This window comes from Mirounga angustirostris, unplaced genomic scaffold (assembly GCF_029215605.1).
Source record: "Mirounga angustirostris isolate CCGP_5_RB_7025 unplaced genomic scaffold, mMirAng1.0.hap1 SCAF_17, whole genome shotgun sequence".
Taxonomy (NCBI): Eukaryota; Metazoa; Chordata; class Mammalia; order Carnivora; family Phocidae; genus Mirounga; species Mirounga angustirostris.
This window is the reverse complement of record NW_026991725.1, coordinates 24,899,112-24,923,467: the sequence shown is the minus strand read 5'-3', so window position 1 is coordinate 24,923,467 and position 24,356 is coordinate 24,899,112. Positions and strand designations below refer to the sequence as shown.

The window sequence follows — 24,356 nt, the reverse complement described above, 5'->3', positions numbered from 1 at the left end:
ATATCATATGGCTGGGAGCCTTGAGGGGAAGGACCCCATGTCAGGATTGAAGACCCCACCCTCAGTAAAGGGACAGTAAAGCTTTTGAGGCTGTGCTCAAATTTGGAGAGGGGCTGGATGGCATTCCTGAGTCTCGGCCCACCTGAGGCCTATCCCTTCGCCTCTCCCTCTGGCCATGCCCAGAGCGCCCTAGACCATCTGCCATAGGTAGGATTCTACCTTCCCAGACCTAAGATCCACGCATGAATGGTGGAGAACTTAGCATTGGCTTCTCATCCTTGGAGACCACTGAGGCAGATTATGGGTTTGTGGAAGGAGCACTTGGCTGGGAGTCAAGCCCCTAGGTTTTAGGTCTGGTTCTGCTCTCCAATGGTGTGTTCCTGGGCAAGACAGTCCCCCTCTGTGGGTCTCAGGGGGGAAAAAACGCATTGGGGCTATTCATTCTGAGGCTCCTTTTAGTTCCCGGTCAGCTATCCCTGAGAGCTTCAGACAGCACCAGCCCCTCTTCTCCAAGGCCTCCTTAGCCATGGTATATGCTTCTATCTGAAACCTAATTCATTCTACCAAGGATCCAATCAGTGTCTTACCAGCCCGAGGTTCCCTTTGGAGGCTCCCTGAGGGAGAAAACGGTACCTGCCCAGACTGAGAGCAAAGCCCCTGCCTTGCTCATCATTGTGCCACCACAGTGCTTGGCATATGGTTGACATCGAAGTGTGTGTGCGGAAGATAGAACTGAAGTTGTCTATGTAAGCTGGAGGATGGGAGGGACAGGGAATGTGGATCTGAAACACACAAATGCTGAATCAGGGTGTGTGCAAGGGTCTTTCTCACCGGGTTGTGATTACCTGCTCACACACATGTCTGAGTCAGGATGTCTTTCCACTTTCTGCGCCACAGGGTGAGGCACAGGGGTGTGTGTGTGTGTGTGTGTGTGTGTGTGTATGTGTGTCTAAAGCTACCCCCTCAATTTGTGCCATTTGTATCTGTGTCTGGCCCAGTGAGAGAGTTGAAAGGTGAGCTGTAAGAAAAAAACAGCAATTTCCTACCTTCTTTATCAAGACACCTGTCTGACCCACCTCCCCTTTGTCCCTCTCAAGATTGCTGGAGTTGGCTTCAGTATTTTCAGTATTTTTTGTAGGGGGAGGAGAATGCTGAGTCTTCTCCAGGAACTTCAGGCAATTTCCAGCCCAGCCCCCTCCTCCTCCCTTCAATAAGTCAGAAAGCCAGGAGAGAAAGCCACTGGTGGGATGGTTGCTTGTCTAGCAGGGGAGGAGGTGGGGGGGGGTGACGAGTGAGAGGTTTCTGGGTTAGGAATCCGGACTGAGACCCTCTCCCTCACTCCCAATGGTGGGTGCACAGGCTTGTTCCAGAGGCTCTTCTCCACCCCCACCTCAACATGCATATTCCCCCAAACACCCAAGGAAATCTCTCCCATAGGCTGACTCCACAGATACACACACATGTCCCCACAGACACACACACGCCCATACAGAGGCACAGACATCCAGGCAAGTCTTTCCTTTTCTCTGTCTTTTCCTTGGTTTGAATTTCGTTCAGCCACATATGTTGTGTGTGCGTGGGGGTGGGTGGGGGAGGGGCAGACAGGGATGAGGGATGGCATGGTGCCAACATCTACCTATGGGGTTGGGCCAGGGACACCCCCCACGCCCACCCTGGGAGGGGGCCTCAGCTGTCCCTTTGTGGCTGCGGGGATCCTCCTGGGGAGTGGGGGCAAGCGCAGAGGTCCCTTCTCCAGACCTGAGGATTTGGTCTCTGACCCACCTTTGGGGGCCTGCAAGGGAGGAAATGGACAGAGCAGGACCCTGGAGGGAGCATAGAATTGGGGGCCACCACACACCCCCAATTTCCAGGCTTGCCACCCCATTGTTCCCATGTGGGGGGCTCTACATCAGAGGGGGGCAACTCCTCCCACCTCCCTCTCAATCCCTGCTTTCCCTGCGTTGGGCGGGGAGGGGAGGGCGGCAGAGATATTTATTTATTTCCTTTATTTATTTAATTTTTTTTTTTTTTTTTTGGAGTAGAGAGTGACAGATGGCGGCGGGTCCCGGGGGAGCCGGCTCTCCCCCAATGCAGACGCATGCCAATCACCGTCTCTCATGTGATAGCTGCTGCCCGTGACGTGCCAAGCCCATATGGCCTGGCATAGAGGCTGGTACCCCGCCTGGTAGAGATGCCACACTCGCTCCGCGGTTCGCATGGCGCTCTGAAGACGCCGGCGCCCGCCGCCTTGAGGAGCCGCTGCCCCCGCTCCCTGAAGATGGGGGAACAATGAAATAAGCGAGAAGATTCCTCTTCTCCCCCCTCTCTCTCTTGCCCCCCTCCCCCCCCTCCCCTCCCCTCTCCCCTTGACTCCTCTCCGAGGTAAGTTGTCCGAAAGGGAGCTGGATCTGACCCGCCGGATGGGGGGGGGGAGGGGGAGGGCGGCTGCTTCGGCCCGACAAGAGGGTCCCCAAACCCCCTTCCTGGGACGATGCCCCCTCATAGGGTGGGCATCAGAGGTGCCCTGGGTTACCTCTCCCCTAGGGGCTGCAGCTCAGGGGGCTGCGGAGGGAGGCGTCTTTGCCTGCGATGGGTTTGGGGAGAAAAGCAGGATCATGGGGGGGCAGGGAAGAGGCTGAGATGGGGACCCCCCCATGGTTGTCCCAGAGGAACCTGCGACCTTTCCTCACCACCAAAAAAAAAAAAAAGAAGGAAAAGAAAAGAAAAAAGGAAAAAAAGAAAAGCAAACAAATTTGATTTCTCCCCCACCCATCAACCCCGAAATATAACGAGATCTGAAGAGTCGTGAGGGAGGGAGGCAGTTTGAAGCGGGGAAAGGGGTCCCTGACCGCAGGGGAGACGGACGGGGCTCGCTTCTCCCCGTCTCCTCCCCACGCCCGGGTTCCTCGGTCCTCTCCGCCCGGAGCCGGCTCGGGGAGCTGGGGACGCCACGGCTAGAAGAGACGATCCTCCCGCCTCTGGAATTGGGGCTGCGGGGGTGGGGGCCGAGCCGAGGGCGGCGCGAGGCCAAGTTGCAAATTGGATTAGGGAGCGTGGGGGTGAGAGCCGCGGAAAGGGTGGGGGAGCGGGGCCGAGGGGCCCGGGCCGCCAGAGCCGCCGAGCTGGGCAGCTGTCCCCACCCGCGGCCGCCCAGCCTTCCTCCACCGCCAGGAGAGAACCGGCGTTCAGGGCGAGCGCGCCGCCTCCCCTCGCGAAGATGTCGCTTTCCTAAAGCCCCGACGCGGTCCCTGCCCTGACCCCGAGAAGCCCCGAGCGCGGGCGGCGGCCCCTCATTCAGGCAAGGGGCGGAGCCGGGGCCCAGCGCCGCGGAGAGGGCCTGGGCCGAGATCCCGGGCGGGCCGCCGGGGCAGGGCTGGGCCGGCTCTGGGCGGGGCAGGCGGAGGAGGTGGGCAGCCAGGGCCCCCTGGGCAGGAACCCACACCGGACTCGGGGGTGGAGGCAGGTTGGGGGGGGCGACGTGACCCCAGCGCGCCCCTCACTCTGTGCTGTCTCCCCTTCCCGCCCGCGGGGCGCCCTCAGGCACCATGCTGACCCGCCTGTTCAGCGAGCCCGGTCTCCTCTCGGACGTGCCCAAGTTCGCCAGCTGGGGCGACGGCGACGAGGACGAGCCGAGGAGCGACAAGGGCGACGCGCCGCCGCCGCCGCCGCCGCCGCCTCCGGGGCCCGGGGCTCCGGGGCCCGCCCGGGCTGCCAAGCCAGTCCCTCTCCGTGCAGACGAGGTGCCGGAGGCCGCCCTGGCCGAGGTCAAGGAGGAAGGCGAGCTGGGGGGCGAGGAGGAGGAGGAAGAGGAGGAGGAGGAAGGGCTGGACGAGGCAGAGGGCGAGCGGCCCAAGAAGCGCGGGCCCAAGAAGCGCAAGATGACCAAGGCGCGCCTGGAGCGCTCCAAGCTGCGGCGGCAGAAGGCGAACGCGCGGGAGCGCAACCGCATGCACGACCTGAACGCGGCGCTGGACAACCTGCGGAAGGTGGTGCCCTGCTACTCCAAGACACAGAAGCTGTCCAAGATCGAGACGCTGCGCCTAGCCAAGAACTACATCTGGGCGCTCTCGGAGATCCTGCGCTCCGGCAAGCGGCCCGACCTGGTGTCCTACGTGCAGACGCTGTGCAAGGGTCTGTCGCAGCCCACCACCAACCTGGTGGCCGGCTGCCTGCAGCTCAACTCGCGCAACTTCCTCACGGAGCAGGGCGCCGACGGCACGGGCCGCTTCCACGGCTCGGGTGGCCCGTTCGCCATGCACCCCTACCCGTACCCGTGCTCGCGCCTGGCGGGCGCCCAGTGCCAGGCGGCGGGCGGCCTGGGGGGCGGTGCGGCGCACGCCCTGCGGACCCACGGCTACTGCGCCGCCTACGAGACACTGTATGCGGCGGCGGGCGGCGGCGGCGCGAGCCCGGACTACAACAGCTCCGAGTACGAGGGCCCGCTCAGCCCCCCGCTCTGTCTCAATGGCAACTTCTCGCTCAAGCAGGACTCGTCGCCCGACCACGAGAAGAGCTACCACTATTCTATGCACTACTCGGCGCTGCCCGGCTCGCGGCCCACCGGCCACGGGCTGGTCTTCGGCTCGTCGGCTGTGCGCGGGGGCGTCCACTCGGAGAATCTCTTGTCTTACGATATGCACCTTCACCACGACCGGGGCCCCATGTACGAGGAGCTCAATGCGTTTTTCCATAACTGAGACCTCGCGCCTGCCCCTTTCTTTTTCTTTTGCCTTTGCCCGCACCCCTGCTCCGGCCCCCCCCCGCCCGAGCGCAAGGAGACCCCCACCTATCCTGGCGCCGGGCACGGGGAGCTGGCCGCCGGTACTGACCCTCTCCTGGGCAGTGCAGTCCTCTTACCTGTGGGTGGCCCATCCCAGGGGCCTCGCTTCCCCCAGGGGACTCGCCTTCTCTCTCCCCAAGGGGTTTCCTCCTCTTTCCCAGGGGTGGTTCTCCAGGGACCCCTCTTAGGGCACTCCCTGGAGACCACCCCCATTTCCCAATCCCTACACTTAGGTTTCCTCCTCCCCTTCCCCCCTGCAGGCCCAAAGGCCTTGGCAAGGGGGCAGCTGAGCTGTGGGATACTGTTTTCCCTCTATTGTTGTCGTTGTTGTTGTTGTTATTATTATTATTATTATTATTATTATTATTATTATTATAATAACAGACACCGAGCTGCCGAGGCAGAAAGGAGCCGGGCGCCCCCTCTTTCTTGAAGAGGGCAAAAGGGCGCCCGAGTCTGGACCTGGAACCCTCTCCCCAACCCCTAGTCTCAGCGTTTTGTGATTTTAATTTTGGCGGGAGGAAGTGTGGATTGAGAGGAAAGAGAGAGGCCAAGACAATTTGTAACTAGAATCCGTTTTTCCCTTTTCCTTTTTTTAAACAAACAAACAAACATACAAAAAAAAAAAAAAAAAAGCTAAGAGGCGACGGAGGCCGAACGCAGAGTCCGGATCGGAGAGAAAACGCAGTAAGAACTTTTAGAAGCAATAAAAGGCAAAAAATACTACTACCAATAATAAAAAGACACAAATATCTATGCAAGGAGGTTCTGACAGAGCCTAGCGGCCCGGCCCGGCCCCGGGATGCCCCTCCCGGCCCGCGGGCCGCGCCGCCCAAGCGCGGATCTGTGCACTTTGGTGAAGTGGGGGCCGGCGCCGCCCCCTCCCCTCCCCAGGTTCTTACAATCAGTGACTCGGAGATTTGGGGCCCCAGTGCCACTGCCCTCCCCCGCCCCGTCCCCATTGTGCGTCATGCTGTTTTTTAAAAACCTGTTTCCAAATTTGTATGGAATGGCAAACTGTTGGGGGGGTCGGTTTGGGGAGGGAGGGTTTGCATGAGAGACACACACACGCACACCACACCGCACGCACACGCAGGCCCGGCGCGGGCGTCCGGGGACAGAGGGAGGAGAGCTCGCCGAACCCTCGCTCCCCGCAGGCAATCCTCATCCCGGGTTGAGGGTGGAGACCAAGACCTAGGGCCAGCCCCGCCCCTGCCCGAATGTGCCTCGGAGGGCGCCAGGCGCCCGGCGATTTCCGGTAGCCGGAGAGGTTTTTTTTTTTTTTTTGTCTGAGGAGTCCTCTTGGCTCTGGCTAGCAGGTGGGCAGGGAGAGGGCTGAGGGCTCCTTCTGGAGGTTTCCCAGAGAAAGGAGCAAAAGGAGAACCTCTCCCCACCAGAGGCAGGAGATCAGGCATCCAAACACACGATGCAAAAATGCAAACCCACAGGCGACACACCCACACACTTACCCACACACTCACACGCAATTTTACCTTCCTCTTGTAGCGAAGATGAAACTCCCGTCGGACACCCGAAGTGCATTGCGTGTTTCTGTTCAGTTTAACGACGATTAATAAATATTTATGTAAATGAGATGCAAAGCCGGACCCGGTTTCTCACGGTGGCCTCATTTCATTTGGGATTGAGCTGGGGCTCTGGGGGATGGAGACACAGAGTCGAGTTACTGTACAGAGGCCAGGTACAGTGACCCTGGAGATTTCCGGGTGGGATTTCCACCCTACAACCTCGCTCACACCCATCCACCGGGCACCAAAACATTTACACTCACTGCCCCTCCCAGACCTTACACAGACTCACACACGCTCCTAGCACAAAGCATTGCACTAATCTCTTTACACTCCTTCGGTTCCCAAACATGCACATGCACCTCCTTTGAGAACAAAATATCTTTTCATCACTAAAAAATGACCCAGTTGGGAGCAGCCGGTCATTTTACAACCCTCTGCCCACTGTTGCAAAAAACAAGTGCATAGACATAAAGACAAAACCATTTGAGCCAGACAGGGATATTTTTAAATAAAAAAATCATAAGGTTATGAGGATGAAATACTAATGTAGGAAGTCTTTTTGGTTTTAAATTTGTGTTTCAGTGGACTCAGGGGAATCAGCCCTTTTTAGTCTCAGGAATGTTGAAATATGTAGTAGTGTTAATGAGGTTGCAGGTGTTCCCAGAGCTATAGGAGGGGTCCGGATCTAGGTGCCCACCTGGAAGAATGGAGCTTGAAGATGCCGAGAGTTTCCTCTGATAGGACAGCAGGAAACCCCTGGTCCACACCTGGACAGCCTCCTCCCTGGCTGGTGCAGCTCCAGGCAGAGGGAAGCCCTCAGTCTAGGGAGGTGGAAGAAGGGCACCGCAGAAAAGCTTGTTTCCCCATCTCACAAGACAGCCTCACAATTCTCTTTCTCTGAACCTCAGGGGCATAGACATCTCTGAACTGACTTCCCTGAAAGGACCCTCTCTTAGACACCAGTGCCCACTGGACCCCTGGAATACCTGGAGGGGGGGGTCTAAATCCTGAAGACCACCATCCCTAAGCCTGAACATGGTTAGGAGTACCGAAACTGGGCTGTTTCTGAAGCTGCTTACTTAAAATTTTTTTTTAAAGATTTTATTTATTTATTTGACAGAGAGAGACAGTGAGAGAGGGAACACAAGCAGGGGGAGTGGGAGAGGGAGAAGCAGGCTTCCCGCTGAACAGGGAGCCCCATGTGGGACTCGATCCCAGGACCCTGGGATCATGACCTGAGCCGAAGGCAGACGCTTAACGACTGAGCCACCCAGGCGCCCCACTTAAATTATTTTAAACACACACACAAACACTGTTGCTTGTTTTAGGACTGAAATGGGGGGGGGTGTACTGTTGGGGCTGGAGCTTGCAGTCAGGCATGCTAAGGCTTTTAAAGATTGAATCCAGGGCCCCAAAATCAGAGCACCCTGACAAAATCTGCAAAGAAGGTAGTTGAAGAAGGAAGCCTTAAATGTGAAAAAGGTAGATCAGATTATACTGTCTGACCTTCAGCTCGGCGTCTCCCTTAAGTGACCACTTCCAAACACTCTGTCTTACCAGCGGAGACGGTGCCCTCACTGTTCTGGGTGGATGAGGCCGAAGGGGGGGAGGGGGGGGCTGGGAGCTGTCCACTCCCAGGTGCTGACTCTCGTCCAGTCTCCTGTGTACCAGCCTCAGAGGGAGGTTGCTTGTGCCCGGCCCTAGGGAGTGCCACACAGAGAGAGGCCCTTTGCGACACCTCGCTAGAATTCTGGGTGGAATTCTTCCGTAGTTTTCAGAGAATTTCACTGGAATCTTCTCAAAATTTCATTCTAAAATTCTTATAGGATCATATGTCTAAAGTGAGATTAAGAACTGGGCCCTTCCACCTAGGATTCACCTGTCTCAGTGGTCTAAGGGAATTTAATAAACCTCTGAATCATCCCTATTCTTGGGAGAAAGGACTTGACACACCTTTCTCCCCCACTTCTCGCATGGTGTATGAAGCTAGGCGCAAATCCCAGACTCAAATCTGGAGTCTGGTCTGCTCATGGCATGGGACAGGCCTGGCAGGGACAACTAGAGAGAAAAGGAACTCGGCACCCATCCCGAGGCCTGAGTCTTATCCTGCCCTGGAAACAAGGTTAATTGGGCTTCTCTCCCACTCAGCCTGTTTCCCAGAACCCGCTCTGAAGTCCCGGGCTGGGTAGTATCCAGGTGGCTTGGGGCCGGAAGCAAAAGACCCCTCCACGTGGCTTCCCTGGCCAGACCACAGACTCCTACGCTTCATTCTTCCGGCTACTCCACACGGCACGATTCAGTTTTTGAAGCTGGATTCCAGATCCTTTGGAAAGATGGGAAAGATGTTGATGACTCTCGGGCCACGGCGTCTGCGGTCACCTTGGGCGGGCGGGGGTGGGGGGGTGCCAGGCCCCTTTTGGGGCGGGGATCTGGAGTGATGCTGCTTACTGTGAATTCCAGCGGCAGCAAGAGCTACCCTTTTCCCAATTCCTGACCCTTCCCCCACACTCCCTGCACTCTGGCTGTGCTCTATCCTCCCATCAACCCTCCTCCCCAACACTCAACTTCCCTGGTGAGATGGTGAGATGAGCAGGAGAAGAAGATGCGCGAGGACACGCGGCCCCAAACTCCCCCTCGCAGGTCGTTTCCTCTCGCTGGCTCTCCCGCTTGCACGCACACACACAGAGAAGCTCCAGGAACAGACGGAGGTGTGTGGTGGGGGTGGGGGTGGGGAGAAAGCTAAAAGGGGCCAGAGCAGTGGGAGGGAGGGGGCAAGGGGAGAAGTCGAAGAGAGGACACCCTTCTTGCCCTAGCTTGAGTGGCGGGATCTCCAAGCACGTACTAGCAGACTCAGCTCAACCCCTGGTCTGTGGAACCTGAAGGCTGCAGCCGGGATCAATTAGGAGGGCATCTTCCCCTTGATTTTCCCACCCCCATCCGAAGTCAAGCACTTGGAAATGACAGGGAAACAGAGATGTTTCTGAGTGCAGACCATATTTCCATCGGGGGAAAGGGAGGAAAAGCCTTGCTGCTTTTCTCCTCTCTGTTTAACCAGACATAATCTGGACCATGAGCCCCCGATGCCCAGTGAACCCCCAGCTCTGATTTCGTCACCTAGTGGGACAGCCCAATAAACCACTGAGTACAGTCCAGGGAAACTAAATCCCATGGGAGTCAGCAACAGTGAACCCCTGCCACTCCCTAGACTCCATCGGGTTGTGTTTGCTTCTCTCTCTTTCTGCTTTATGGGGAAGTCCATGGATGCAAGGATCTCCCACAGAGGTCAGAGATTTCATTTCCTCTTGGATGACCTTTGCTTTCTCCTCTTCCCGAGAATCTTAAACTTGAAGTTGCTTGCTCCTTGGAGAAATCTGTTGATTTGAGGGGACCTTGAGACTGAGGGATAATTCTAGATTCCACAGTTTAGTTCTTAAGGAATGTGGGAAGAAAGGGACACTGTGGGCCAGGCCTGACCAACCTTGGCCTCCTCCTCCACTCCCAGGCTCCTCATGTTACGGCAGGGGTCAAACCAGGACTCCACACTTGACCTGTTCCTATGGGCTCAAAGGAGAAAGTTGCTTTTTGTGAGATGTGGAAGGGGGCAGACCGATCTCAGCATCACGATAGGCTTCCCAGCTCACAGCCCAAGACATAGTCACTTTTCTTTCTTTAGGGCTGGGGCATGAAAACATGGGCCACAGACCAGAGAGGAGGTGAGGAGCTGGACTTCGAGAAACCTGGAAACCCCACTCCTCTCCCAAATCCTGAATCGGCCTCTTGCCTCTCTGTCCTGCATCTTTAAAAATTCTGGACAAAATTCTGGGTGAGGAGTGGGAAGAAAGGGCACAGACCTGGGAAGGGCTGATCTGCCCTCTGAAACTTTTTCCATCTTAAAGTGCTGGCATAGGAGAAGCCTGCCCGGGGAGCTCCAGCAGGAGAAGGCTGAGAGGAATGCTGGGCTCACAGGCAGGAAGGCAACCAGTTTCTCAGGGGGAGATGCCAGGGACTGGGGGGCCTTAGCCCCCCCACCCCGTGTGAGGAGAACCTGGGGTGCTCACAGAGGAAAGGACAAGGGAACCACTAGACACTGGCTGTGCCAAGAAAGCTGGGGTACTGCCTTGGGTGGAGATGCCCAGATGTGCACCAGGGTGTGGCTCTGGCACTGGAAACTCGGCCGCCTGTTCCAGCCAGGAGCGCAGCACTGACTCCCCAAGCCGACTGGGGCTGCAGGGTTCCATACACGGAGTGTGTGCCTGGTGTTCGGTTATTCAAACCTTTCTCCCCGCTTCTCTCCACCTCCGTATTCGTCTCATTCCTCTTTTTGGAATTAATTGAATTAGGAACGGGTCTTTCCGGGGCGCTTCTGCCTCCCGCCCGAGGCTGCGCTGGCCAGGAGGCCAAGGCTGCCAGGTTAGGTCCCACCGGGACGAAGGAGCCCCCAAGCCCCTTTGGGGACCCGCGTGCCAGTTCCTACCCTCAGCCAAGTCTTCACCAAGGGCACAGCTGGGCGGGGTCTGGGCAGTCCGCCCGGCTTGGGACATCTGTTCTTGCCAGAGTCGCATTAAGGCAAGGGGTGGGGGTGGGGGGCTCAGAACCAACCTCTCAATCCCGAGCCGATGCCTGCTTTCTCGACCGCAGGCGGAGGCAGTGGGGGACGCCGGACTCGCATAGTTTTCTCTTTCCCCTCGGGAAAAGCTAGAGAATTGGTATGGGGCAAGTGGGGCTTTCTCTCTTGCCCCCGTCTCTCCCGCTCGACAATCAGATGCCACATCGGGCCTCGCTCCTGGAGGACAACAGGGTCCTCCTGTCCCGCGGGAGCTGCCGGGGAGCCTCCGGAGGCGCCGGCGCCCGGGATACTTCGGAGGCTTCGGGCCGGCGGGAAGCGGTACGGATCCCGCTTGCAGCGAACTCGCGCTCGGCTGGGCTCCGAGGCCGAGGCGGGGGCGCCGCGCAGGGGAAGGGTTAAACACACCTCAATTAAAACTTCGAAAACATTTGGATTTATACTGGGGAGAGGGCGGTGCTTTTTAAAAAAACCTGAGAAGGACCACAAAGCCCCTAAGCAAAACCAAACCAAAATCCTTAACTACTGATCATTTTGTAGAAAAAGAAACATCCCTCAGACACTTCTCCCGGGTGCCACCACGGAAAAGCTCCCGCTTGGCCAAGCCCAGCGCCTGGACACCCGTTCACCACCCCAGGGCCCTGGCGCTGAGCCCAGGTCGCCCCCTGCCCACCCTTTGCTCCCGTGTTGGTGTCAGCCTGTGCCATCCAGCCGGTGCCCGGTGCCCGGTGCCAGGCGCGGGGGGAAGGCGGGGAGGAGCCGAGGCTCCAGCTTAAATTCCATGGCATCTGTTCATTATTATACAGTGAGGATTTTTATATGGACAGCTAAATTAAAGACAGATTTTTGCCAGAATTGCAGATCCCATAAAAATGATGACACAGGATGGGGGCTTTTTCTTTTTAAAAAAAAAGAAAGAAAGATTAAAAAAACACAACCCAACAAACCACAACCCAAATCCCTCTATGCCCCTCTCCTCTGATGTCAGTGAGTTACTTTGGCCCCTCTGCCTTCCCCCTTTTTCCACCAGCATGGGCTGCCCAGGGAGAACCAAACCCCAGTGGCTCTTCATGCCCAGCCTGCTCACAGATGCCCAGTGACCAACCAGCTCTCTCCCACAGCTGCTGGGGCGGGCAGAGGCAGAATGGCCAGGTCAGGTGTGGAGGGTCAGGATGGGAACTGGAGCTGGAAGGGAGTGCCAGAAAGGGGTAGGAGTCAGGGGTCTTGACCTTTCTGCATTCCTAATTCAAAGGGCAGGCCGCGTTTTTGGCTGGTTGCCAAGGCTGGGGCAGCTGGTGGGGACCAGGCGATGTGGGGCCCCCCATGCCAGTACATGGGACAGCACCCACTTTCCCCTCTCTAATGGAGAGGGTGATACAATAATTGGGCACTGGGCACAATTTGCCCAGGAACGGGAGTTCTGGAATTTCTACTTTCAGAGATTCTAGAATGCTGGAACCTGCACCAGGCTGGTGGTATTCTAGAACTTGCAGGGATTTGGGAATTCTGGGTCCTATATGAGGCAGCAGACCTCCCAGAGTTCTGTGATTCTGGTTGCAGCTACTCAAATTTGAAGTTCAGGGATGATATCTGGGGCCCTGGGGAAGACTGGGAAAGTGTGGGCATGCAAACGGGGGAGGACTGAAAAAGTGAGGGCCACTCTCAGGAGCTCAGATGGGTCCCCCCAAATTAGTGAGCATCTTAATTTTCTTTCATTAATTTTTTTTTCAGAGAAGAAAAATAAATATCTGTGGAGTTCTGTGTCCTCCAGACAATTGCTCTGTCTGTCTGTAACTCTGTCTGTGGGGCTGTCTGCTCATCTCCCTCAGATTCGGAGCTGACAGAATTCATATCAGAAGAGCGAACGCAGGGACATCTGTGTGCGGAATGACTGTGCCTACTCGAACCTGCCAATCGCTCCTGGCACGAGCTGGGTAACAAATGCCTGTTACCTCGGAATGCTGGCGGGTGGGGGGAGGGTGGGGGAGGGTGCCTGGCACCACCCCCAACTGCCAAGCCCTGCCAAGGCCCCCTCCTGCCCTCAGCGGGTCCCGCCCCCTTCCCCGAGTTGGGGGTCCACGGAATTGGATTGTTCCTTAATTAGCAGTGATTAGAAAATTTAGGTGTCTCTCAAACCCCGGCCAACCCGGGTATCCTTGGCCTCCCTAATCTCGATCCCCACTCCCCTCCTGCCCTCCCTCCTGTTTTCCGGATTAACTCTGGGTTTCCACAGAGGGCAGGCAGGCGGCCAGTTGGGGGTGGGGTGGCTCACGGAATGCAGGGAAAGGGGTCTCTGGAGGGAAGAATTCCGCCGAAGTTGCCAGGAGGAGTTTCTGTCGCGAAGTGTGAGGCTCTGTGTGGAGGGTTTGCATAGACGCGGTTGGCGGGATGATGGCTTGTGAGGTGGGGCAGAGAGCGAGAGGGACACAGAGACCGGGGATCTCGGACGGAGAGATAGGGCTGAGGAGATGCGGAAGATGGGAAGGAACGAGAGAAGAAGGCAAGAGGCGGAGGCAGCGCGGACCCGGTTCTCTCCGCACCAGGAGCCTCGGGGATTCGGCCCAGTCGGTTGCCGCGACCCGGCCGCCCCCCCCGCCCCCCTTGGCCCTGGCCTCCGGGCCGCGCTCCGCGATCCGTCAGCCGGTTCTGCTCTCGGAGGTGGGGGAGGGGAGGGCGCTACGCCACAGCCAGTGCCAGCTGGGGGTGGGGGTAGTTACTGCGAGGAGGGGCGGAGAGCACATCTAAAATTCCGAGACATCTGTTCACCCAGGGAGGAGACACTGGGCGCAAGAAGGCTGGGCGCCCCCACCCCGCCCGCTCTGCCCGCCGTTCCGGGGGCGGGACTCCCGCACTCCCCATGCCCCTAGCCCCAAACACCAACGCTGGCCTGCAGAAAGGGGTGCTAAGCAAGGGATCGGGCTGGGGGGGGAGTGGAATTCAGGAGCTGCTGTCTTACTGGTGGGTCCTCAGAAGGGGAGAATCAGGGCTCAGGGGAGGGCTGCAAGGGAGGGTGTGGAGGGATGTCTGTCAGAATAGATCTCCCCAGAGCACCCACAGACACCCCCCCATACATACATATATACATGCACATAGACTTGGCCATCATACATGTTCAGATATAAATCCTCCCTTTCCTGTGAACACACGCAACTGGCCCCCTTCGAACTTGATCATTTATTCATTCAAGCAGTCTTACTGGATGCTTGGTCTCTGCCAGGCTTGGGCTAGATATTGGGGAGATACCTTCCTACCCATCAGGAGCAGTGAGCACATTCAGATACCCAAGTGCACAAGCCCACACACGGCCCTCACACTCACACAGACTCTATTCTATATGGGAGGGGGACCTGGAAGGAGGGAGTTCCAGTAACAACACCATCCTCTCTGTCTGTAGGCAGTTTCCCCACGGGAAACCAGGACAGGGTCTAGGAGCCCCAACAGGGGGCTCTGGACCCACTGCCAGCCACTTGCCACCTTCTTACCTATTCCCTTTTGGCCGGAGACCCTGCCCCCAGACTTTGCCTGAACAAGCTCCAACCCCACTTCCCACCAAGCCTTGATGACCACCTCTCTCTTTCCCATGCCCTGGCTTGGCACCTGCCCCTCCGCCAGGGCTGCCCTAGCTGGGCCGACAGAGGCCAGGCCTCTCAGCTGGGAAATGTCCATGTGGTTGCTACTTAAAAACTGATTTATGAGGCCGTGGCGGCTGCGAAGGCTTGGCCTGCGGTCCTGGTAGTAATCAAGGGCATATGCCCATCTCGCCTGGCACTGCCCAGCTTGTGAGCCCAGCCCTGGCCTCTGCTCTCCTGCTGGGAAGAGAGAGGCATAAAAGGTACCAAGTTCCTTTCTCTTGAAGCTATCTCTCCTCCTCCACTCTCTTCCTCTTCCTTCTCCTTCTCTTCGTCCCTTTCCTCTCTCCCTCCTCCCTCCATTCCTCCTCCTTCCCTCCCTCCCTTTCTCTTCCTTCTCTCCCAAGTGGCACGGACCAGCCTGTGTGCCGGGCTGGCGCTCACAGCTGCAGCCCATCTGCTATGATTGAATGGTGACAGTGATGAGACAGGAGCTGGGGGGAATGGGAGGACATGGGGGCTGCCCTGCCACCCCTCACCCCTCCTTGTGCCTGTCCCCACATGCTTCCTTGACCTCCAGAATGAGACCATCTATTTTGCCTGTTCAGGGTGGGGAAATCCCACCCCTCTAAGTAGTAAGGGAATTTCTTTCCTCCTACCTAGATTTCTTAGAAGAAAAGAGCAGAAAGGTAGGTAAAAAAGAGCGAAGGGATTGGGATTGGGAGAGCAATCTGGAAGAAATGACCCATATATTCACACCTGTACAGGCTTGAGTGGTGCGGGGACACTAACACTAAATAGGGTGGAGTGCTGAGCCTCCAGTCTGGACAGGGAGGCACTGATGTAGGTCCAGGATCCAGCTTTTTCAGGAATCCAGGAAAACATCCTTGATGGTCCTTGGTGTGAACCCTGTTCCTTAGACCCTGTCACTTTCCTTACCATGGGGGTCACCCTCTGTACCCCAGAAAATCTGCTGGCTCTCTTTGTCTTCAGGAGTAAATTTGAAGAGCTGGGAAATCACAGTTCTCTATGGTGCCCAAAGGAAGACCCACAGGTTTGACCCGAGTTTGTAGCAGGAAGGTCTAGTTAAATGTGAAGAAAATTTCCCTGCTGATTCCAGTGCAAGACCAAGATCTAACAACAATAACAATGGAAACTAACATATATGTGGAGTTTATCATATATCCATAACTAACTTAAATTAAGCATTATACACAAGCTAATAATTATCTCAACCACCTTATGAGGTTGGGACTGTCATCATACCTATACTACAGAAAAGGACACTGGGGCACATATGTTCAACTTGTCCTAGGCCTGGCTTCTCTCTTGGTAGGAATAAAAGAATAATTAGGAGGTCCAAAATTTCTAAGAAACATTATCCTTTCTTTTTCACTCACTCCTTTCCTTCTGCCTCTCTTCTCCCTCTGCCTGCTCCTTACCTTCAATCAACCCAATACCCTCTCTTCTGTGAAAATCCATACATGTGGGTCTCTCTTCCTGCCACTGCTCACATGCAAATAGGTGGAAACACCCCCAAGAAGGCACTCACTGTCCCCATCCCGCACATGAGGAAACCCATACACAGACTTGACTGCATTTGATCCCACCTTCTGTGTTAGGGCAGTTGCTCCTCACATCTGTAGTCCTGGCCCATGGAGCCTCTCTGCCCGAAGCCCAGGGTGGAGAATGCATTGTGAACAGCTGCAGGACCAGCCTGGACTTCCAGTCTAATCTGGGCCCCTGGGGAGCAATTTGCCCCACCTGGCATATTTCCTCTGTCCTTTCCCTGGACACTGGAGTCTGTCTGGGTGACTCATGCCCTCTCTCGTTTCTGCTGTCTGCACCTCCAACCTCCCCCTTTCCTCTTCCTCCAATCTCTTTCCTCTTCCCTTTCTTCTTTCATCCATATTCACACATCCTTTCTCCCCCCCTTTCCCCTTTTTTCCTTCCTCATCTTTTCCTTCATCCCCTCTTGCCTAGTTATTATATAATAAGCCCTTTGGTCTTTGAAAATCCTCCTCCCCCACCAGGAAAGTGGGCATTCCTTATATTCCATAAATTCCACAATGAAGGGGCTGCTGGTGGGAGAGCATCCCTACTAGGCAATCCCACCAGAGAGAAGATTTTATCTCAAGAGAGGGAGATAAGAACCCATAATCCAATCTTGTGGATAAACATTAAGCAGTCATTAAATCCCTACAATCCTCAGAACAAATCCAGATCAACATTTCTGTCCACTTGCCCAACACAAATTGGGGTAAGAAATCAGGTGGGAAGCTTTTTGTAGGGTTATGATAGAACTTTCTTGGTGTCTGTCTCCTTCCCCTACTATTTCAAGGTCTTCCAAGGCAAGGAGGCACCTGGAAAGGGACACCTGGAGGCCACAGAAACCACACATCCAGGGTCCCTCACCTGTCACGGTACCCTTACCAAACTCTTCCCACAATTGGCCCTGAAAGGCAAAGATGGCTAAATCCTTGAGCCTGAGTCTGCACTTAAGCAGGGATGGGGTCTGAGGTCACCTTCCATCCTCACCCGCCTCTCCCAGGCCCCGTGTTTGGACACTCCTTGGTTCCCCTGGTATCCTTTCAACTCTTTCTCTCTCTCTCTCTCTCTCTCCTTTATCTATGAGTTTCTCCCTCTTGTCTCTTCTCCCTCCTCCATTCCTTCTGTCTTCTACCACCCATCCCAGGTCTCCTCTCATCTCTTCCCTGTCTTGTCCGTCCATCTGGAGAAATGTCTGGTTTCAGCACCACGGACAGAGACACAGGGTGCGTTTCTCTAAACCCCGAACTTCAGGCAGAGATGTCTAAACCCCGAACTTCAGGCAGAGATCTTTGCAAGAGGTGAGTGCCCACGAGTTTCTTGTGGAATGCCCACGAGTGCGTGTGAATGTGCATGTGTGAGTGTGCCCAAGGCTGTGTGAACGCCTGTGCCTCTCTGGGGCACAGGCCTGTGGGCGTCTCTGGGTGCATCTGTGTGTTTGTATCTGTCTGTGCCATGTCCCCGCCTGCTCCCCAAGTCCCTGGCTGAGAAGGGGGACGGGATGGGGACGCTCCGTTCTGGAGGTGGGGGAGGCAGCGGGTGGCTTAGTATCCCAGCCGGGCCTGGGGGCGTCATCCTTGCCCGGACGTGAGCCAGGCACCATGTGGCCTGTGTGCCAGCCGGCACAGGCTGAGGGCATTCTGCCCAGCATGAGGGGAGGTGGGGAAGAGGCAGGGAGCTAGGGACAGGCAAGAAGAGGTGGGGAGCTGAGCTCCAAACTCAACTCTGGGGCCAGGCCCTTTCTATACTGCGTGAACTCCAACCGCAGGCCCATGCATGAAAAAACGTACAAGTTATTTGCCTTTGCGAGGGCCCAGATGACCCCCCCACACACATATCCAGAGGGAAATGTGCAAGAGGCAGGCCTGTTCTGGTTTACACATGTGTGCACACCAATTCCTGCACAAATGTGTTAAGCCATTCTCAGAGGATGGGAGATATAAGAATCACCTCTCTGGGTCACAGAGCAGGACCCCTCATTACATGGTTGGGCACTCATCTCTTCTGATACCAGGCAACGCCTCTAAGGATGTGGTAGCTCCTATAACAACTGTTCCCTCCCCAACAAATGGGCAGATTTGCCCAGCACAGTGCATGCCTGGGGGTTGTCATCGGGGTGCTTGCCCACTGCACCCAGGGAAGGAAGTCTGAGAGAATAATGTTGCCTCTGTGCTTCATCTGGGCAAGAATGAGCGAGGGGGAGAGGAAAGGCATCCAAATAGCTCTTCCCTTTCATCATCCATGCAGTTCTCATGCCCCCAGAGAGTCTGGTGTACTGGAGACAATCCTAGATTTCTCATCCCATTCTCAATACTAACTGGCTATACGACTCTGGGCAGGTTATTTCTCAGTGAGATTTAAATATGATTCATGTAGGGGCGCCTGGCTGACTTGGTCAGAGGAGAGGAGTGTGCAACTCTTGGTCTCGAGGTTGTGAGTTCGAGCCCCACATGGGGTGTACAGATTACTTAAATAAATAAAAAACTTTAAAAAAGTTAAATATAATTCAATTTAAGGGCTTAGTTCGAGAGAGTTGTCATTAAATGGTCACTATTATTATTGTTATATTAATACTATGGAAAGAGTGGTTAGTGGGATTGGATGGAAATAACGTAGCCAACGCTTACAGCATGGTGTCCGACCCATAGTGGGTTCTCAATGAGTACGAGTACAGTACAGTACGAACTTAGTGGTAGAATTTCAGGAATTTAGGCAGTTAAAGGGAGCTGAGAATGACAGAATGTGCTCTCCAAAGAGAGAAGCATGCGCTCCCAAGTGCAATAGGAGGAATGGAAGTTAGACATACAAAAGTTAGACAAGGTGGGGAGCAATAGAATGAGGTGGTGAGATGGACCCCCTTGGGGTGAAGCATCCAGACCTCCATCCTTCAGGGCCAGGGAAGCCCCTAGAGGGTCTCCATTCCAAATCTGATCTCTTTTTTTAAATAAAGATTTTAGGGCATCTGGCTGGCTTGTGCTCTCTCTCTCTCACTCTCTCTGTCAAATAAATAAATAAAAATCTAAAAAAAATAGATTTTATTCATTCATTTGACAGAGAGAGAGGGTAAGCAGGGGGAGCAGAGGGAAAGGGAGAAGCAGTATCCCTACTGAAGAGGGAGCCTGATGCAGGGCTCCATCTCAGGACCCTGGGATCATGACCTGAACAGAAGGTAGACACTTAACAGGCTGAGCCATCCAGGCGCCCCCCAAATCTGAACTCTTTATCCACACGTCTTCCCACCTATTTCTTCTCTGAGCTTCCTCATTTCAGTAAAGGGCAGCATCCAGTTGGTTGCTCAAGCCGAAAACCTGGACTCATCCTTGAGTTCCCCCTTCCTCTCATTCTCCATATAGACTCTCAGCAAGAGCCACTGATCCTTGCTCCAATAGGCATATGAGTCCAGGCTCTTCTCTCCTACCTTACTGCTTCCCTCTAAGCTAGGTCACATCACCTCTCCTCTGGGTGTCTGCTCTGGCTTCCCACCTTGCCCCACTCTGAACCGTTCTCCCGTAGCAGCTAGGGTAATCTTTTAAAAATATAAGCCGGGGGCGCCTGGGTGGCTCAGTCGTTAAGCGTCTGCCTTCGGCTCAGGTCATGATCCCAGGGTCCTGGGATTGAGTCCCACATCGGGCTCCCTGCTCGGCAGGAAGCCCGCTTCTCCCTCTCCCACTCCCCCTGCTTGTGTTCCTGCTCTCACTATCTCTCTGTCAAATAAATAAATAAAATCTTTAAAAAAAAAAAAAAAGAAAAGAAAAATATAAGCCGGGCCTTTCGCTCTGGCTTAAAATTCTCCAGCAGCTTCCTCAGCTCCTAGAATGAAATCCAAACTCCTTATCAGCTGGATCTGGTCCCTCCCTCCCTCCCCACAGTCCTCCACCCCTGCCTCTCCCTCTCCCAGCCCCAGCCCCTGCCTCTCCCTCTCCATGCCCCAGCCCCTGACTTTCCCTCTCCATACCCCAGCCTCGGTGGCCTTTCTTTCCACTCTGAACACAGTAAGATCACCTTCTCACCCTAGGGAACTGGACGGCTTTCTTGGCCCAACCAATCTTCTCACCTCTCTCCCACTCTTCATGGCTGGCTCCTTTTCATGTTTTGAGTCTCAGTTGGTCCACCCCCATGTCCACCCGAGAAACCTTTGCTGATGCCTTTTCTACTATTTCCTTTGCAGTACTTAACTGTTGCCTTGCTTTTTTTTTTTTTTTTTTTGGTCTGCCCACCCTGCTAGTCTGTAAGCTCTCTGAGGACAGGGACCGTAGTGTTTGTTCTGTCCCCCTGGTAAACTCTGAGCCCAGCATGGAGTAGGTACTGAGTCAGTGTGTTGGAATGGCAGAATTGATGAATGCTTTGACATCTTGCAGGGTGGGGGTGGGGTGAGCAGGTCCTGCAGCCTGGGCTCCAACCTGCCCCATTAGGGGTCTGTCTCATCTCTCTTCCTCCCAGGAAGCCTGTCTGCTGGCAGCCTCCTAATTATATTTTACTTCACTATAAATCTTTTGGTTAAATATAATTGAAAAATACACCTTTCGAATCATCGCATTAACCTAGCATCCACTCTGAGGCGGTAATTAAAAGCTTCCTAGAATCTCTCACCGGCTTGGGGAGAACTGACTCAGAGATCATCCTCTGCCAACCCCAAATGTGTAGGCACCAGCCTCCCAGCCTCTAAAGAGGGTGGAGGCACAGACTGCCCACCCTTCAGGCTCAGGGGGGTGAGCATGTTCCCCTTCTTCTCTCTCCATTATAGGATCCAGACAGCTGGGAGCAATGCCCAGACTCCGACCAGCACTCCCTCTGGGGCCTAAGGTCTGCAATACTCCCCCTCTTCATTCTCTCCTGCACTCCTGGCTCAGAGCTGTCTCATGTCCACGGAAGGAAGGTCGGGAAGGAAAGGGAAAGAGAAGGAACGAATGCTCTCCCAGCACCTTAAATGAGTCGGATCTGCCCCAATCAGTCTTTGTAGATCCCAGAAGGCAAGCTGCAGCACCAAGGCTGGGAGAGGTTCTGCAATGTGGTAGGGCTCAGGGTCTGCAGATCTAACCAATCATACCGCCTCCTTTCAGAATCCCAGCGCTAACCTTGGTGACTGGTACCCTCAGGCCAGCCCCTCTCCCTTTCCTGGCCTCTAGTTCCTTAGCTCTTTCGGTTTCCTAAGCACAAAATTCTGGAGTCATCTTTGACAATGCTTTTACACCTCATACCTGATTCAGAAGCAAATCTGTCTGTTGTGCCTTCAAAATCAATCCAGAATCTGAGCACTTCTCATCACCCCACTGCTACCACCCTGGTCCAAGCTGCCGTCCCCTCTCTCCTGGATGACCACAGTTTCTGCCCTTGGTCCCTTCAGTCTATTTGTGGTGCAGCAGGCTGGATGATTTTTTTTTCTTTTAATAACAGCTTTGCTAAGTTATAATTCACTCATTTAAAGTGTACAATTCGGGGCACCTGGGTGGTTCAGTCGGTTAAGCGTCTGACTCTTGATTTTGACTCAGGTTGTGGTCTCTGCATTGGGCCCAGTGCCCAGCGGGGAGTCTGCTTGAGATTCTCTCTCCCTCTCCCTCTGCCCCTCTGCACCCCTCCCGCACTCACTCTCTCTCTCAAATAAATAAATTCTTTTTTTTAAGGTTTTATTTATTTATTTGAGAGTAAACAGCAAGCGCACAAGCAGGGGGAGTGGCAGGCAGAGGGAGAGGGAGAACAAGGTTCCCCATGGAGCAGGGAGCCCGATGCAGGGCTCCATCCCAGGACCCTGGGATCATGACCTGAGCCGAAGGCAGAGGCTTAACCAACTGAGCCACCCAGGCACCCCAAATAAATTCTTTTTTAGAGAAAAGTGTACAATTCAATGGTTTCTAAATATATTCATGGGGTTGTGTGACCATCACCACAATTTTGAACATTTCATCCCCCTTTTAGCAGTCACTCCCCGTTCCTTTCAACCCCCACAGCCCTAGGCAACCAAAATAAAACACCACCTTCTCTAAGAAGCTTTCCCTGACTACCCCATCAAAAACTGCACCTCCTTTCCCTCTTCTTCTTTGCTTTATTTTTCTCTTTAATACATATCACCATCTAGACTCTGAAAAACAAACAGGGTTCTAGAGGGGAGGGGGGTGGGAGGATGGGTTAGCCTGGTGGTGGGTATTGAGGAGGGCACATTCTGCATGGAGCACTGGGTGTTGTGCACAAACAATGAATCATGGAACACTTCATCTAAAACTAATGATGTAATGTATGGGGATTAACATAAGAATAAAAAATTAAAAAAAATACATATCACCATCTAACATGCTATGTATGTTATACATTTATTATGTTCCTCCTCTAGTTTTCCCACCTCATATTCACACACAAGCTCTCTGTGGGCAGGGCCTTTTTTTTTTTTAATAGTAGCACTCCCAGCACATAGGACAGGACCAGATACATAATAGGTACTCAATAAACACATGCAGTATGAATGAACTCAATAATAAAGATATTGAGATTAAGGATCTCAAAAGTTGCATTCCTGGGGACCAGCTCTTGGGTGCCTGAATTTCTCTCTCTCTTTTTTTCTCTTTTGGTCTTCTTTTCTTTCCCGCCCCAGACACACAATATTCCACTCACCTCCACCCCCTGGGCAATCCATAACACCAACTCTCTTGGTGTTATCCAAGGGACTCTTTCCTCCTCCTTCTCTCCTTCTGCCCTGACCAGCCTGACTCTTCCCTGCTCTTCATTTTCTTTTTTTTTTTTTTTCCCCTTGCTCTTCATTTTCAGACTTAACCCTGGAGAACATCAAATGGATGGCCTCTGGCAGGCTATTGCAAGAATAATCAGTCTCACTGCCTAAGTCCTCCAAGAATGATAGCATTCACTTACTGTGCTTACGACCTGGGGAGTAGATAATATTATCCCCATTTTACAGATGAAGAAGAGTGGCTAATTGGGATGAGAATCCATGTGTGTTGGGGTGCCTGGGTGGTTCAGTCGTTAGGCATCTGCCTTCGGCTCAGGTCATGATCCCAGGGTCCTGGGGTCGAGCCCCGCATCAGGATCTCTGCATCAGGATCTCTGCTCGGCAGGAGGCCTGCTTCTCCCTCTCCCACTCCCCCTGCTTGTGTTCCCTCTCTCACTGCCAAATAAATAAATAAAATATTAAAAAAAAAAAAAGAATCCATGTTTGTTGGTTTTTAGAACCTTCCAAGGAGCTGTTTCAGGGCTTGGGATAGGAGTTATGTAAGTGAGGAGGGCATGGAAAGATAATCATTCATTTTTTCACTCAGTGAGACTTCGTTGAATTGCATCTGCTAAAGGCTGGAGACATACACACAAAACTTTTATTGCACACATTCTGGGACACATTTTTATTCCCATTTGACAAATGAGAACATTGAGACTCAGCTAGATTCAGCAACTACCGGATCTCCCTGCTCCCTGCTTCTTCTCTCACCTCTCCCCTACTTCCCTCCCCCAGCCCCAGTCTATTCTCTCTATAGGAGCAACAGTGATCCTTTGAAACATTTGTCTGATCATGTTTTCCCTCACTGGAAATTTGGCCAGGTTCCCCATTTTATTTCCAGAGAAAACCAAAACCTATATAAAGGTCTATGGGGCCCCATGGAGTCTGTGCCTTTCCCCATTCCCACTCAGGCCTCACCTGCTTCTGCTCTCCCTGGATCCCTCCAGTCCATTGACCCCCCCTTGGGCCCTTCAGACTCTGGCTTGCCTGCTTGCTGGCTGCTCTCTGATACCTACCTTGTCAATTTCTTCACCCCTGCAGGTCTTAGTTCAAATTCTCCTCTTCCAAAAGAGGTCTAACCTGACCCTCTACTTAAAATGGCAACCTCCACACCCCCCCAATCTAGATCACCTTTTCATGAACTTTCCCCCCATAACACTTACTACCTTCTAACATAAATATAATTTACTGATGTATTATGCCCATCTCCCAGCTAGGATATAAGGTCCTCGAAGGCAAGGATCTTTGAAATATTGCAGAGCCTCAAACAGTGCCTGGCACAGGGTAGGCTATCAATGAACATGTGGCGAATAAATGAACAAGGCTGCCCTGGGAGCTTTGCTTTTGCAGCAGGTGGGCTCAGATTCTAACTTGAGCCCTTTTGCTTCTAAAGCCCGAATTCTTTCCCTCAAAGTCATTTTTTCTTAAGTATTCTCTCCAGTCTCCTCCCCAAGTTCTCTCCCTTAAGGGTGGCCCTGGGCTCACATTATTTCTCACCCAGGCAGGGATATGAATTCTTTTATATACTCTTGGCTATGATACCCAGCAATTGAAGTAATTTTACCCAAACTCAGAGATTTCCCGTTTTTCAGGCTGTGGCCCCAGCAGGTACTCCCCCACCCCCACCCTAGAGACTGCTAGTCCTTCC

The 24,356-nt window shown here is 54.0% G+C and overlaps 1 protein-coding gene and 1 long non-coding RNA gene across 2 annotated transcripts in view; one reads left to right on the top strand and one right to left on the bottom strand.

Annotated features, from left to right (window-relative positions):
* The window catches only part of LOC135362933 (uncharacterized), a 36,160-nt gene extending 11,804 nt beyond the window's left edge, over nucleotides 1-24,356 (bottom strand). The window contains exons 1-2 of the long non-coding RNA XR_010408397.1: nucleotides 22,849-24,356; nucleotides 6,274-6,435 (exon numbers count right to left, since the gene is read on the bottom strand). This is a non-coding gene — a long non-coding RNA (uncharacterized LOC135362933). The remainder of the gene's footprint in view (nucleotides 1-6,273; nucleotides 6,436-22,848) is intronic.
* NEUROD2 (neuronal differentiation 2) lies at nucleotides 3,546-5,122 on the top strand. Its single transcript, XM_045888082.3, has one exon. It carries the CDS (start codon nucleotides 3,546-3,548, stop codon nucleotides 4,695-4,697), a length of 1,152 nt encoding a protein of 383 aa, XP_045744038.1. The 3' UTR covers nucleotides 4,698-5,122.